This window comes from Anas platyrhynchos, chromosome 2 (genome assembly GCF_047663525.1).
Source record: "Anas platyrhynchos isolate ZD024472 breed Pekin duck chromosome 2, IASCAAS_PekinDuck_T2T, whole genome shotgun sequence".
Taxonomy (NCBI): domain Eukaryota; kingdom Metazoa; phylum Chordata; class Aves; order Anseriformes; family Anatidae; genus Anas; species Anas platyrhynchos.
The window spans coordinates 127935786-127952789 of NC_092588.1; the positions used below are offsets into that span (position 1 = coordinate 127935786).

Genomic DNA, 17004 nt, shown 5'->3' on the forward strand with positions numbered 1-17004 from the left:
ACACCAAATTCCAACAGCATCCTTTTTATCTGTCATTTACCTTACAGATATGTATTAGCTACAAATAACTCTTTGTTGGGTCTCATGAAATGGTATCAAAACCAAACACAAGGCAGTTTGAAAACATTGGTCTTATAACTCAGGCAGAAGTATTTAGATGTCTCAGTTTAAGGTATTCTTAAACACTTTGTTATATTTTCAGACTTGAAAGACATTCAGACAATGCTCAAATTACTTGATCAGTAACATGGCATGCTGTTTGGTAGTGATTTCTGTATCGAGAAATAAGCTCTTCAGAGAGAAATTCTCAAGTGAAGCTTTATGCTTTCAAATTCCTTCTGATTTTATAAAAATAGCTAGCTACTTGAGAGGCATATATGCAGGTCTGCCAAGAAGGTGCTTTCCTGAAGTTCTGCAAATCTGCACACAGAAGAGCAGTGTGTTTTTGTGGGTGCAACAGGTGGCTCTGCCTTTCTGCAAGCACAGCATTGACTACTCTATAGTTGCATATTTCATACAATAATAGAATTGCTTCAGATCCCTGTTCATTGTCCACTGCAGCTGCAAGAAGATATAAGGGAATATATTAATTTCATATTAGGGTTCACGGTACATTGGTGCTTACTTTCTCGACCTCTTTCTTTGCCTCTGAGAGGAGGAAGCTGCTGTTCCCTGCGATGCCTCTCCAGCTCCTGCTCTTGTCTCTGCTGCTCCAGTTTCTGCTCTTTTTCAAGAAGTTCTTGCTGTTGTTTAATGGCTAGGAGTTCCTGTTGTAGCTTGCACAGAACAAAAAGACATGAGAAAATGCAGTTTGCAGTGTTTTCTAGGTCAATCCTGGCCAAAATAACCCCCTTAAATAACTGAGTATTAGTGCTTTTCTGTGTGCTTACACTTCTTTTTACCTCCTAACTGCCTTTCCAGTCTTTTTAGCAGCATAGTGCATTACCAGCTGTCACTAAAATGAACTCTACTATCAGGTAGCAGCTGGCTGCTGTAGTTACTCATCTTCCTCTTTTGGCAAAAATGCATGGAAACTGCATAACGCACTTTGCCAGTGTGTCACCAAATCCTGGCTGCTGTGCTCAGCTGCATTTGTCAGCTTTGTCCAGTGGAAATTTAGCACGGTAATATAACAGCAAGTAGATCAGAAGAAAAAAAAAGTATAAATAAAAAGAAAGGCAAGATCATGAATTCACAGCCAAAATCCATTATAGCAGTCCTACCATTGCACAAATCTTTTTTTTTTTTTTTTTTTAATGTTATGTGAGGCAGCTAAGAGAAGGGTGAAAACACAAAGTTTGCTTGGCCTACCTCTGTTTTACAAATGCAAATGTTATGTACTTGTCTATTGATTTGATTTGTGGGTATAAATTCAGACAGCAGCCAAAAAAGCAGTCTTTTAATATACTCAAAATTGTTCACACTGAAAAGACAGCCATATTGAAGTCAGGCTGAAAATTTAACATTGTGAAATTGGTAGTTTGATTTTTTGTGGATTTACAGGCTTCAAGAGTTTGGGGAGTGTTATAATACAACTTTGATCTGCTGGGAACAACTTGCTGGCAGTTATTTTGCTTGAACATGCTTCTGTTACCCAAACAGAGAGGAAAAAGCACTCACACTCCATCTCATAGATACAGGAACACTCCCTTTAGCTGAGTCTGTCTCAGCATATTCAGTTTGCTAATATACTGAGGGAAAAATTGAAAATGTTGCTACCTTTATGTGCTCCTGCAGCTGGGCCTGATGCTGGCGGGTCAGGTTTTCATGCTGCTTCTGAAACTCTGCAATCAGCAGTTGTTTCTGAATTTGCTGCTGCTGCTGGATCAGAAGTAGTTCCTGCTGTAGCTGCTTTTCACGCATAATTGGGTCCACCATGGGAACCATCATCCTGAGATCGGTTCGCAAGTCTAATGGTGAGATAGGCTCTAATCCCACAGGAACCTCCGACTTCACATCCACTGAGAAAGGAAAACAACAAAATATATACATGTTAAATATAACTGGAGAAGCAGAATAGAGATTATTCTTACTGGGTAAAAGAACAATTTCACTCAAAGACTCCTTCAATGTACATAGCCAACATTTATGAAAACTATACAGTATGCAAACTTCTAATATTTCTACTAGCAACCAGAGATTTTCCAAACCATTTTATCATTTTCCAGAAAATGTCTGGAAAGAATAATCCTGGATTAATATTCTGCTAAATAGATTAACAACCAATTCACTTCTAAAACCATGTCTCAGCCTTCAGGAGCATTATTTAGTGAGAACCTCCCAGACTCTATGAATGCTTAACAACAAAGTGCTCTGGGCACTTCTTCAGCTTGATGTGAAGGCTTGTAGTTCTTTCTGGGTTGAAAGACATTTTCTAAAATAGAAAGCTAGCGTGTAGATTATCCAAAGATGGTGTTACAGACAGATAGCTATTGCATATAATATACCTGGCCTTGTAGCAAACCCACAGGAGTAACACACATGAAATTACAGGAGAATATTGGACACACAACATGAGAAGGATTAATACAGCTTTTTGGAAAATCACCACTGTGCTTGGAGTAGATTAGACACCGTACTCTATGCATGTCTTGCAAGAAAATTAAAACATGTTAGATTATTTCAATTTTCTGCCATAATGGTATATATTATTAATCCATCATTAAAGTGAAGAATGAAGAAGCCTGTGGGCTTCCATCTCCTGACTTAAACAGAAAGAACGGAAAAACAGCAGAAGAGAGAGAGATTTGATGATTTTCACTATAATACTTTTAAAACTCATGTTTTCATATTAAGAAATGAGACAGAGCATAACTGTACCTGTTAAAAAAGAACAAAAAAACTAGCAAGTATCATTTTTACAAGAGGAAAATAGCACAGGTCTGCGACAGTGCTTAGCAGTTCTGATTCCATCCACTAGAGGACAGTGGAATACAAACACATTAACTGCAATTCCTGCTACTCAACCAGAAAAAGAAGATTGTTAACTAGAAACAAACATGATGTCAGGAAATGACCAGACTACACATTTTTCTCATTTTATTCTGTTATACCTGTATTTGTATTCCACGAGAAAACTAAAGGGAAGCAGTGAAAAAATCTAGCAAACAGGAGCAGTAAAGCTGCAGAAGTCGAAACTGTAGCAAACAGACAGAACTGAACTCTACTGCACAATAACACCTACTGGCATAAAATATACAAATATACAACATATTTTTACAAAAAAATGTGAGGCAATGAATTTCTTTTACTGACCATATTCCCTCATGGTCAATATTCTGGAAACATTTGCTAGGGGATTTTTTTTTCTTTTTCTTTTTCTTTTTCTTTTTCTTTTTCTTTTTCTTTTTCTTTTTCTTTTTCTTTTTCTTTTTCTTTTTCTTTTTCTTTTTCTTTTTCTTTCTTTCTTTTTTTTTTTTTTTTTTTTTAATCCTAGCAACTGTGATTGTAAACCTCAGAGCATAATTTGTCTTCTTAACCTGTTATCCCAATAGAATGATTGTGTCTAAGTGCTTACTTTTGTTCTGAGACTAATCGCTAAATTATAAAAAATCACCTTTAACTTACAAAAACTACTCTTGATTATAAATAATTGCCCCAGACCAAGAGAAACGGACAGGCAAAGCCCCAGCCTTTCATCCCATTTATTCAGCAGCAATCCACATTCCATTTGTCTAGACTAAATATAGCTGCGTTTATACAAGAAATCAATAGTGCTTGCAGAGAGCAGAGCAAAGACATGAATATTTCATCAAACTCTGAGAGAAATGGCAATCAGCGAACTGACAGTGCTGTGCAGGCTCACTGCCCCTCCAGATAAGTCTCCGGCACTTGGACAATGGCTCGCTGCCTGCAAGTCACAATCTTATCATAGGCGCTCTGCTATTTTTAACATTAATTGCAATGTAGGTGACAAAGGCTTATCATGTTTAAAGTAGAGAGACGGACTTTCTTACAGCTACTGTGACAGGATAATAAGCCTTACTTGGAGCAATAATAGTAACCGGAGCCGTGCAAACCCTGCAGGGTTTGGTTTGCAATAGTGTTTGCAAACTGAACCCTGCAGTTGATTTTGCAGATACTGGCTACAAATCAACCCCTACAAGTCCTCATGGCGAGTCAGTCTGATTACACCTCCTACTCCTGCTGAGCATCCCACCTCTTCGTTCTAAGAGCTCTTCTCTGTAACTGTGAGGGGAAGACTTGAGACTTTTCTAACAATGGAAATTTCCTTCCACAATTTGTAAAATGGAGAACTGAAAGCTCAGTTTGATAAGATACAGATTTTCAAGAATTTTTACACACTCAAATAATAAATCTAATACTGGAACACCTAATTCATCAGATTCAACTTTAACTTGCGCGTTAACACAGGAGAAAATAAACATTAAAGTATTCCTAGAAACTTGAATACATAGAAATCTATATAAAATCTTTCATGTTATTTAAAAGCCAATGTTTACTGACAAATAAAGACAAGCAGTATTTCCTGTCATAAATATTGCTAACAGTAAGTTTACCTCCAATTCTACTAATAACTGTTGACACAGCAGCTATTGGCTTTTGGTGGTAATTGCTGTCTTAAAACTCTAACAGTTAATAGTGAAGTTGATAATAGTTAACCTCCTCAGCCAGATGATTCTCCACAAGTAGCCATAAAGCTACCAAACAATACTGTGTTATCGCCTGCTACATGGGCCTGATGCCACAGGCCATTTACATTCTTCTTACTTGTTATCAGCTGACAAGGAAGAGACAAAGAAGCCCTGTGGAGTTACATCAGTGTGAAAAATGTGTAATGGAGCAGAGAATCAGAATCAGTGTCTTTAACAGCTTTGAATTTTAGCTGAAGCATCTTCCTCCCCGCCACCCTGACAAAACTGTAACACTAGACAGACCAAAGGTGATGCAGAATGTTTATTCTCAACAAGGAAGTGTGTACGTGTATTTCACCCCATCCACGCTGGGATAAATGTATTTTGGGGGTAGAAAAAGGAATGGCCTAATCACCACGCTCCACTTTCAAGAACTTTTCACAAGAAGCAGTGGGATGTAGAACTTCCAACAACTGATGCATCAAGCTGTTAGCCAAAGAAAGAAAAAGATGGGTAAGGAAAGAAATATGTGTAATAGGTTCATAAAGACCATCTCCACTTGAAGGAGCCCTGTTTTGCAGGATTCCTGGTGTCACCAGTGCAGCGAGGTCCTAGTGGGTACAATTCAGGGTGGGACACTGCCCTGTTCTCTCTCTGCTGTGGTCTGGAGATGATCCTTCCCAACATCTCTGCTGACTACAGGGCAAGCCCAGGGAGTCCCCTCTACAGATAACTAAGGTCAGATTCTCTTCTGAGCTCAAGTTAGCTGTGGTGAATATGACAGTAGTCTGCCGAATATAAACTAAAAATGAAATGTTAGTGTCAGCAATTCCAGGAAAAATGTCAAAATTTTAGCAGAAAAATACTTAATTTTCAGCTATAAGTAACTGCAAAGGCTTCTCCCCCCCCCTCCCTTCTTTTTGTATAAAAACTCAGTGGCCTTTATCTTTATCTTCCATATCAATTATATTCCATAGTTGCATTTCCTGCAGTGCTTTTGATATTCTGTGTAAAGAAAATAAGATACTTCGAAAACGTCATGCTTGTTGAGTATATTTAAAGACTTGTAGCATATTTAAAAAGAGATAAAAAGAGCTTGTTTTAACCCTGGTGCCTTGTTTTTTGAAACAATTTCTTAAAATGGGAATCACTGAAAAATGGTAAGTCTTTCACTAAGAGATAGCATTTCAAGCTTGTTTCTAGTGACTAGCTTCAATTTCTGCACACTGGTATATTAAAATACACGAGTCTTCTGAATCACAAGGGCTAAAAGAAAATAGCAGGAAATAAAGCAGCCCACTTCTTTTTTGTTGGCAATTACCTGTCCTGGCAGACATCTATGCCATCTTTAAAAACAGGAACCTAAAGAAGGGCTGCTGCAATCAGTTGAATTGTTGTCATTCTTCATTTGAGATGTAATGAAGAGTTCTAGTAGACTTGCTTACCAGAATACATAGAGTGCATTTTTGATTCTTACATTAGGAGAACTGTGTTAATTTGCAGGGACTGCAGGGACTCAAATTAACCCTTTCACAGTGGAATTTCTCACACATCTGACTATGCTGTTGGGCTAGGAGAGGGAGGCAGACAGGAGAGAAGAACAGGGAATTAAGCTGGTTAGACTCTTGTTCCTGCTTATTCATCCAAGGCAGCATTTTACTTGAGAAGCAGTTAAGGTTTATGAAGTGATCAAGGAGGCCTACAAAAGTTGGAATGCTAAACTAAAATTACATGTGACAAGAGACAGAAGACAAGCTCCTCCAACTAACAACTTCAGTATTAGGCAATAAAAGTGTATTCCTGAAAACAGACAAAAACAAGTAAAATTTTGAAGAGTAATCCTGCCAAGAAATGAGCATACCACATCCCAAACATCAACTCAGTGAAGTATTACAAAGAAAAAAGAATGTGAGAGCAGTTTATACTAGTGCTACTCCTTTGAACTCTCTTCTACAAAACAGAACCCACCTGAAGTGCTTATTAAGTTGTATAGTACTTTGCATAGTTTTCATATGCTTTTCATAAAATGAAAAACAGAACAGTTTTGCACATTTTAGTGTAAAAGAGACTGCCTCCATTTGACCTCTTGATTCAGAGAAAGTGAAAACCCCTCCTGTTTCAGGATTAGCCACCAGTAAATCATGACATAATCAGAGGGCTAAGGAATTTACAGAAAATAGGTTGAAATAGTGGAAAGATGGAAGATCCACTGAAAATGAAGACAATGCATTATATTTGCATTCCAGTTTAAACCCAGAATTCTCTAGATTTATGTACCACATCATTCAGGACTTGAAAAGCACTGATATCTGGAAAGCCATAAGACACCAGTAATGAAGCAGAGAAGGGGCACAAAGAAAGGATTTAAAATTTCTGAGTACATTGAGGCAGAGCTTTCCCTGTTGAAAAGCAGTGTTACAGGAACATTGCTCACTCTGTAATCTAAGAGCAGTCCTGGCATAATGATAAGGCACTGCTTGCCATCACAGCCAGTGTAAATAAAGAGCTAATAGAGCAATGTGTCAGCTGTGGGCATACTGGAAAATTAAGTGGGCAACTTGGTTTTGAACAGCCATGAATAAAGAGGATGGAGTCTGGCATGAAAACCACTATAGCAATTGCTTAACATACTAATTTGCAGAAAATTTTCCTAATTTGGAGCCTACTTCCCACAAGTCACAACTTTCTGATGCAAGCTGTGCCACTACAAGACCTTCACTACAGAATGCAGGAGCTAGAAGTTGAAATTTTAAGAATAACCAGTACAGAATCAGAAGTCAGATGTTCAATAAACTGTGAAAGGTTAGGTTACCTCCCATGGTATGCTTTTATCATTCCAGCTTTGGTGACTAAATTCTTGTACATCAATTCTCAGCTGGTATAATCTGTCATCCCTCTGTTGACTTCAATATAGGCAAAGCTTCTTTATGCCACCCGAGAAGCTTGATCCAGAATCTCTCTCACGAGTATAGGGGTGAAGAAAGATGGCCTTGAGAGCATCTCATTTTAATATCCTTAATGTGACAAAAGCATCTGGATTTTGGATGGCAGTTGGATTTTGCAATATATATATTTTTTCCAATATTTAAAATCAACAGTTTTTTTTTCTCCATTCTCAAAATTAAGCTAAGGGGTCCACCCAAATAAAAAAAAGTGCCATTTATATTTCACTCAATGTTATTAAATATTTTTGATTAATTATACTTCTTTAATCATAGTCTGGATTTTGGTTGTCACAGGCAAGGGAAACAGAAAAGAGACAGTAAATACAAACGGAAGACTTTTTTTCAAAGGCAGCACAATGAATTTTTTTGGCAGTTAAGTACCCAACTGCAATCTGTACTTTTAAAACTTCCTCACTTGGAAAGGAAAAACACAAGAAATTAACATATATTGCAGATCAGAGAAAATATTTTATGGTTATTTTCTTGGATTATATTTAAGGACTCAGTAATCATTTTAGCAGCACTATCACAGAATTAGAAGTATAAATGAACTGTCAAATCTGATGAGACACTCAACTGACTTTATGTTATTAAGGAGAAGTGTAATAAATTAGACTAGAAATGCATTCCCTTTTGTTCTATAAAAGGCATCTTATCATGATTATACCTTTTCCCCATTTCTTTTAAGTGTTTGCATACATGTCATAATGAGAAGTAAAATAAATGCAAACAGTGATCTGGGCTTTGATTTACCATTCTCTTATTTCCCCAGGGCCTGGAAAGGAAGCTCAAACAACCACAAACTTCTAAAATATCAGTGAGAGGCCTTGAAATACCAACACTGAAGTTACAGCTAGCTGGCTTTTGTAAAAAATCAAAGGCTTTATTATATTGATTTACTAAAATCAGATTCCTTCTCTGCAAATACGCTTTTGAGTCAAACAGTCATAACAAACACAAACATAAATGCCATCTAATTTGTTATAGCCAAGAAGTTTTTTTTAATGTTAGTGTTTGCTGTTTCTTCTACAGTGAATACATGAGTGAAAGTTCCATTTATTAGCCTGCCAGAGTTCATGCAAATATCAGGCCAACCACTTCTGTCAGAGGAGAAAAAGCAAATGTGCCCAGTAAATCACATCAGAATGTGAAACACTTCTAAACTCAAACCTGGGATGATCTGTTATCAAGAAATCCAAGCTGAGCTATATTTGGGTTTCTGAGTTACTTTATATTTCATCTGAAGAACTGTTACACATGCATTCTCTGCACTCATCAGCACAAAGTCCCATGTTCACTTTCCAGAGAACGCCCTCTGGATATATGCAAGGAATCTGAATATCCTGAATTCTGGATACTTCTGCTACAGGCAAGAGAAAAACAGGACAAAGACAAATGCATGCGTAGTTAAAAATGTAGAATTTCTACATAGCTTTCTTCCAAAGTCTGTGGCATAGTAGTAGTATTATTAAAACCACAATACATTGGTGTTAATGATGGTGTTAGTACATGGTATGGAGTTAATCTATTTGACCATAATGTGTCCACACCTGTGATGAGGGTATACAAGAAAAGATAGGGAAGATTACAAAATAGCATTGCTTTAGCTGTGTATCTTCTGCACATGGATCAGTACCACCCCCAACCAGATCATACTGAGGATGACAAATAAGGTTTGATTTGCAGTAACACTGCTTTGCAGTTGCAGAACATCGTAGGTACAATCCATGTCCAAATCAACAGGTGCCAGCTTATCTGCTAGTCACTTCATTAAATCATTACAATTAATTAATCAATTGATTAAAATGCAAGCATGTGTGATACGACGCTGTGGCCATGCACTTGCATACATGCACAATTCTTGCATCATATCCTAAAATGCTCAGAAAAAGCAAAGAGCAGACATGACACAGAAGATACTTCTCACCTCCTTTTTCAAAACAGATGCTACATACACAAGAAAAAGGCGATATGCTTTTAGTTGTATCAGTATTACTATACATTAAAAGATGGAGTACGAACCCCTCCAGGATGCTAAAGATGACTGAAAGAGCACCATCAGATTTTCTAGAGACCTGTTACCATCTTTTCCTGATGTCCTATTCAGAGACAATATAAGGCTTTTGCAGGTGGCACCAAATACATCCAGAACATAGATTTCCACTTTGCTTACATCTCATCTAGACTTGTGAATGGTGCAGGCATTCTGCTCCCCTTCATACCACCTTGCCTTGGACTGCAGCATAGTCAGGGGAGTCTCTCCTCCTCTGCTAATATAATACTTGCACAAATAAAATGAATAAATAATATTAGATCCCTGACTTGCCATTTTTTATAAGTGCAGCTGTTGGAATACTAATACCTAGGAGCAGAGATTACAGCATGCACAGAGAAAAAAAGAAAAAAAAAAAAAACACTACAAGGAAAGCAGGGGAAATGAAAGGTAAAGAACAAATTCATAATGGTGATGTAAAGCAAACCAGGTAGTTTGTTAGGCTGCAGAATTGAATTAGGAGTGGCAGAAGATGAAAAAGGACATAAAAACAATGGCAGTACAGCTGATGGGAATATTATGCAGCTGTTGAGACACAAAGTTGGATGGATTAAGATGTCAATAGACAGCAAAGATGGGCTGCTCTAAAGAATGTAAAGGGGGGTTCTGGAGGAATATTCATCTTAGCTTGATGAAAGGGTTGTGAAGGTTTTAAAGGTCTTGATTTAATCTATTTTTTTTGCTGCAGACAGAGCATATCTTTCAGAGAACAACCTTGACTACCATGCAGATGGCCGCATTTCCATTACTAAGACATTACATAAGGCAGGCTCTCCAGTAAAAGAGATTACATAAAATATACAAAAAGCATTATGAACTCATAATGAAGGAAATGCCAGTCTTCCAGGATGCTTACTTATGTTTTTGGCTTATTAATGTGAAGACAGTTTTGATTTTATAGTGTATAGATTCTAACCATAACTATTTGCAGAAAATAATAAGAAAAAAGAAGTGTCTCTCTCTCTCCCATTCTGTCAGTTGGGATTTGGAGGAATTACTTGAAAAAAGGAGACAGACATCTCAGGTTCACAGCTGTAATCTAAATATTATAAAAATCTTCCATTTTATAACAAAACGGTATCTTGGCCAAATGATGATGATGATGATGATGATGATGATAAATTAGCTGTTTACTTCTAAGATACAATAATTTTCATGAGCTGAAGAAAATCCCAAACTAGAGATGTAATATCTAGTTCTTGTACTTTTGTGACAGATGATCATCAATATTACTCTGCTTATCTCAATTCCTCCTTTCCTATTTCGACTCTTCTCACCACAGTAAATGATTCCAATCCTACTGTGCCCAAAGTGTTAGCTCACTTTGACAATATACTTGGGTTCCTTGGAACCATGTGATGTAAATATCCTCCAGGATTTCCAAAGCTTTCAGATGGCAAAAGTACCACCAACACTGCACTCTGTATGACAGAAAGAAAAAATATTGCTATTTTCTATAATAATGTAACACTAAACATAAAATAGTATACATGGGCTGTACTGTCCAGACTGAAAAGATCTCTGGAAAACATTCTCCGGAATGTAAAGGCCTGATTTCAGCCACCAGAGGGAGTCAATCTTATTTTCCAAGTCAATCAGAAGCTTACAATGAACCAAAAAAGCACTGTGAAAGGTAGAAATTACTAATAACAAAGTTTATATCCATGTATACTTGGATACGAAACATTATGAAAGTAAAGATTAACTGGGATTTAGTTTATTGATATATAAGATCACTCTTTTTCTTTAAATGTTCATTAACAAAATTCCTATTAGTACATGACTTTGGATTAATTACATTTTAAGGATTCAAATACTAATATTTGACATCATTAGAATGATGCATCATACTTCCATCAAACTTACTATTCTTTCTTTATTTGACTTCAAGTCACTACCATGCTTTTAAGTTGGTTTCAGACATATGCTGTCTCGACCTAAAAGTGCAAATACAGCAGTATGTCTTCAATTTCTTTACAGTTAAGTCATCTTAATCAGCAGGTAGAATTGTGGACTTATGATGGCGAGTATAGGAAAGAAATTGACATTTCTATTCTCTCTTACAAACAATTGTATTTGTAATTTTTGAGCAGTGGAAAACTAACCTATAAGGATCATTATGATAGTACTGTTATTTTGCCTGGATACATTTTCCATTATTATTATTCTAAACAAATACTGAGTAATAGTTTTGCATTCTGTAATATTCCAGAAAGTAATGCAACAAGACATTGCTAAGAAATATGCCTCTGTTCTGTCAAAAGAAACAACCGTAACAGAAAAAATCTACACAATTTTGATGCAACTTAGTAAGTACACAGTTAAGAAAAAGGGAAATACAAAAGTTATTACCAATTTTTCTTTTCCCGCATATCAGGAGGTCCATTTCTTACTAGTGGGTTGGTTGTTTCTTTCTTCATCTCGACTCATCTGAGAAGCAGACCAGTCAAGCCAATGGGTATTTCTTCATTCTCAAATGAAAGATTCTTTCCTAAGCAAGTTTTCCCAGAAATTAAATTTCATAATAAGAAGTCTAAAAAAATCGGAGGGAACTCTACTCAAATTTTAGAAATTTACAGACCAGGCATGGAACATGCATACTAAAATGACTGCTTAAATGGAGTCAAGCATTCAAAATTACTCTTCAAGAAACATTTTGGGTCCTTTGAGAATCTCAGCCTAAATCATTTAAATAAAACCTAGTCATATTGAAACCTCCACCTCCCAACTTAACACATTAATCATTCAGAATAGAAATTCCATCTCATCAGAATTAAGACAAAAAAAAATAATCTTAGCTCACTGCAGTTTAGTTCTGTTGACTGAGCCTTTGAACCTGGCTTTAAATGTCATCACAAACTGAGATTCTGCAATACAAAAAGCAGCACGAAAGTAGATGCTCTGTTTCTGTACTTTAAGCAGAATGTTTTGCAATCAGTGAGACAGAATTAACAATATGTTATGGAATTACTGCATCAGGGCATTGCATATTAGGATTGGGAGAAAGCAGCACAACTCAAGTTTTGCCATGGAAATAACCTGTCATGCTGACTGCAAATCATTGAGACAGCTTGGTACCATACAGAAATCAAACATGTTCACTTTATAAGAGAAAAACTGGAATAGTCTGAGACTTCATCAGTGCACTGCAGAAGGCTGGATCCTTAAATTTTCATCAGTGCATGTTAGTTGCAGCAGCAGTGTTCCTTACTAGGCTCTTCTGTTCAGTATCATTTATTTTCTTTCTCAGAAGTGTGCATATGGCCTTTCAATCTTTGCTTCATTTCCATAAGGAATCACATCTGATACATTTGGGAAATTGTTGTTGTTGTTGTTGTTGTTTTGTTTTGTTTGTTTGTTTTTTTCCTCTTCCTTTATGCATTTGACAAAGTAGGTGTTTAAACTATTAAAAGCTTCTATTCTAAGGAAACTATTTTCTTTTGCGAATATTATACTCCACAAAGCAATTTTTAAAATAACAAAATTGAGCAAGAATACAAGTATATAACAGAAGTCAATAAATGTTACTGTGAAGCACTTCCAACACTCTTAGCCAAACAAAGAGCTTGACTTAATCCTATCCATATTTTTAAAATTCTTCCTGGCTGCAGTAATCAGCCTGGTTTTGAGTTTTCTTCTCTCTTACTCAGAGTGTTTCAAAAGTTCCCAGGAAGTTATTTTCAATAGTTTTAGTACATAGAAAATATTATAGAGTATATTAAAGGAAGTAGGAATAAAATGCAAATAACTTCTGATGTGTCCAGAAAGTACAGCTTCACTTTCTATGGCTTTTATATTTATGTCATGCACATTTATATTTCTCAGAATTATGATGCTAGGAAATGGGAAATTATTTTGGCTAATAAGGTTATTTACGCTAATTTTTAGATATGCTTGTGTTTGGTGTTCTTCCCTGAATTAGTATCTGATGGTAAACACATGAACTGAAATTTCTACTGTTATGGATTTCCCTGTAGACAACCCTAGCCCAGAACTCTCTGTTAACAATAATGTTTAATTAATTGAATGTATGCTGAGACCATGGTAGTATATCCATAAACCATGTTTAATGAAATGTCATAGGAACTGAAGCTGAAGAATATACTGCATGAAGCAGACTTCCCCCTATTCACCAACATAAAACACCATTTCCTAAAACTACCACAAAAGCTACACCACCAGCAGCTCCTCCTTGTTGCAGACAGAAGCACCTCTTCAGAAAGCACAGGTCTAGACATGGCATAAATATTTAGAGAATTACTAATAGTCACGAACAAAAGGAGGGTCTAGTGGTGTCACTGATTTCACTTACTCCAACTATGTGAATGCTACTCTGACAATTCAGAGCTATGCACCTGATGAAACACCACAAAGCAAAGCCAATACCCGATACTATTACTTTTCACTTTCTCCACAACTCAAGAGTCCCAAAGTGACAAACTGATCAGATCTTGATTTAGAAAGAGCTCACTTATACACCCATAAAATTCCATTTAATTTCCAATCATAACTACATCTGCCAGAGGAAAAACAAAATTAAATTGATAGTCAATACACACGGAACAGGGTTTTTCAAGGATTTACCCTAAATGCTTTTTGAATACAGGTAAAATGAATGGCTTACCTTCCAAGACAAAAACCATAAAAAACTAGCAGATGACCTTTTTTTTAAAAAAAAGGGAAATGACCAAATGTCACTGTCTACCTACCTTTTAATTCACCCACCTCCAGAACTTGCCCTTTTTTTTATACGCTTTTGTTAGCTTGCTTCACCTCACCTTAGAGGTCACTGGTAAAGAGGCTAATTTCAGACTGCAATGAAGTTGCTGAAATCCCACTACTAATTACAAGAAGGCTGACTTCAGACAGTGTCACACGATAGTTATCAGCTACCTCTACAAAGGCCACAAATGAAATGCCATAATGCTGCATGACTCCTGGTCACAAGGCTGAACAACTGTAGATCCTGAACTCCTTGGAACAAGAAGATCAAGGATTCTTTGTTTGTCAACAGTGACATATATGACCTAATATGTATGACAACATTTTGTGCAAATACTTTTATACTGACAGCATATTATTGTGGTATAAGGAACAGACCACCAACACTACTAGGTGGGATGACCCCTTCCATCGATATTGGCAAGCTATTACAGTGAACAGTTTACAAGTAAATCATTAGGAATCATTTGACGTCCTTTTGTTGAATCATCTTACATCATTTTTGCTGCCAACCATTTAAATTAAGATTCCTGAAAAGTTTAACTTTTGACTGGAAATTACAATCTACAACAGCATATTCAGCTTTTGAAGCCCAAACACAAGCCAAAGGACCCAGTGATATAACCACATACACAGTTTAATATCACAATAAATGCTGGACAAAAATCAGTATTTAAAGTCCCTTCTGCCATTAAAACCTCCACATTAAACCCACTGAAACAGAGCCTCTTGACTATCATCAAATAATAACCTTTCAGAATCATCTGAAAACACACACAAAGCCTTGCCAGTCACTCTGAAATCTGGCTGAAGAAGCTCCAGAACTGAGTGAAAATACTCAATGCTAATCTGGAATAGTCCAAATATCCTGAGAAAGCACCTGTGCGTAAACTACATGAAAGATTCTTCAGAATTTAGTCAGTTCCTGAAAAATGGCTGTCCACATTGAGCTACTCCAGAGCACTGCACAGCAGGTAGAAACTGGTGCTCACTTCAGTTATTTCTGCATGAGATCTTCAAGCGATATTCGTCTTCTTCAAACCTATCTTGTACCTTTCCATTTTGGACCGGCTGTTCACCTTTCTCTTAAATAAGAGACTAGATGGAAGTTTACCCACTAAACCTTCCAGCCCCTTAAATAAAGTTCTCTGCTGAAAATTTACAGTGCATCTTTTCCTCTTGTGTTTGGTTCCACGTGTTTCTGAGTTCAAAACATTTCTACAACATCAAGATTATTCTGATAATGACAAGCAGGCTCACATGACACAAACTTCAATGCAGCATCCACCCAAGCTTAAAACTCTGCTGGCTCTTCTAATTCTGATATCAAGCTAATGGATACATTAAATAGATATCAAATAGACTTCTACAACCTCCCATATGCAGAAACTGCTATAGCAAATTTTCCCATTATCATTATTATAAAGACAGAGAAAAAATAACTTACTTGTAAAGCAAAAGCCATTCTGATCTGAGAAGTATGTCTTTTTCTGAAATAAACGTTACTCGGTTCTAAGAATTCGCACAATTCATTTCCTTTGCTCTTCCTTGACAATAGCTATTTAGAAGAGATCTATTTATTCCCTAGCATATTTCACAGTTCCTGTTTCTAAATGAGAATCATATTAACAAAGGGTAGAAAGACACAAACATGTCTCAAAAAAGCAAGACTGATTTCTATAATGCTCACTGTTGTCTCCACAGGAAAAAAAAAAAAAAAAAAAAAAAAAAAAGCAGCACCTTCAAAGACAAGCATTAATGCAGTTAACCTTTCAAGGGCTACTGATCTAGCCATGAACTTGCCAAAACAGAGAGAAGAAAGTAAAAAGGTGAAATGAATAATAAGAAATAATTATTTAGTGTATTATGTACAATATTTACTGTGTATCTACTATGTATTTACCATGTATCTGCGATATGCTATATTTACTGTGTATCTACTATGTATTATTTACTGTATTATACTATAAACCACTTCTAATTTCCAGAGGAAATTAGGCCTTATTTTGACATAAGGAAATGTCAAACAAAGAAACAGATTTGCAACTATTACATGATAGATGATTGTACCTTTCCTTCACCTATTATCGTTATATTAGATTAAAAGTGCTCCTTCCTTCTTGTAATACAGTGGATATACAGTGGATTCCATGGTATAATATTTTCAGGATGCTATATTGTACTTTCAAAAAAAAATAAAAAATGTGGCAGAGTGAAGGGAATCTACTTCCCAGAAATCCACTCAGTGCACAGTTATTACTTGGCTCATTATGAAAGTTTGCTATTTTCTGCTTCAGCTAAACCACTTATGTTCTATTTCATACTTCAATATTTACAGAAAAAAAATCAAATAAAGATAAAACTTCTGAAACAATAAAGAGGACCACAACACAGACAGCAAAAAGAACAAGAAAAATAAATGAATAAATAAATAGGTGGATCATGAAATGCAATGCATCTTTTTGGTGCGTTTTAAACAGGTACTATATATGTTGCTCCCATGCCATGGTCTTCATCAGCTCTTTGCCACCACCTCCAGGTACTACTTTTGACTATGTAACCTTCACTGGCACCTCCCACAGTGAAACTTTACTGGTCATGGCCACTGAATTGGTGGTGTATGTTGGCATGCACATGCAGAACTGTTTTAATCCCTTCCCTGTGGTTTCCTTTTCCACAGTAGGCTCCC

General features: G+C 36.4%; 1 protein-coding gene across 24 annotated transcripts in view; it reads right to left on the bottom strand.

Moving 5' to 3' along the window:
* HDAC9 (histone deacetylase 9) overlaps positions 1 to 17004 on the bottom strand; it is a 473035-nt gene that overhangs the window by 227726 nt on the left and 228305 nt on the right. For 18 of the 24 annotated variants that reach the window (XM_072033569.1, XM_072033568.1, XM_072033566.1 and 15 more), the window contains 2 exons: positions 1720 to 1961; positions 626 to 776 (listed from right to left, as the gene is read on the bottom strand). In XM_072033569.1, the coding sequence (XP_071889670.1) occupies positions 626 to 776; positions 1720 to 1961 (393 nt within the window). Of the gene's footprint in view, positions 1 to 625; positions 777 to 1719; positions 1962 to 11945; positions 12031 to 17004 lie in introns of those variants that run through there. The other 6 variants (XM_038173868.2, XM_038173862.2, XM_038173861.2 and 3 more) reach the window with 2 other exon arrangements.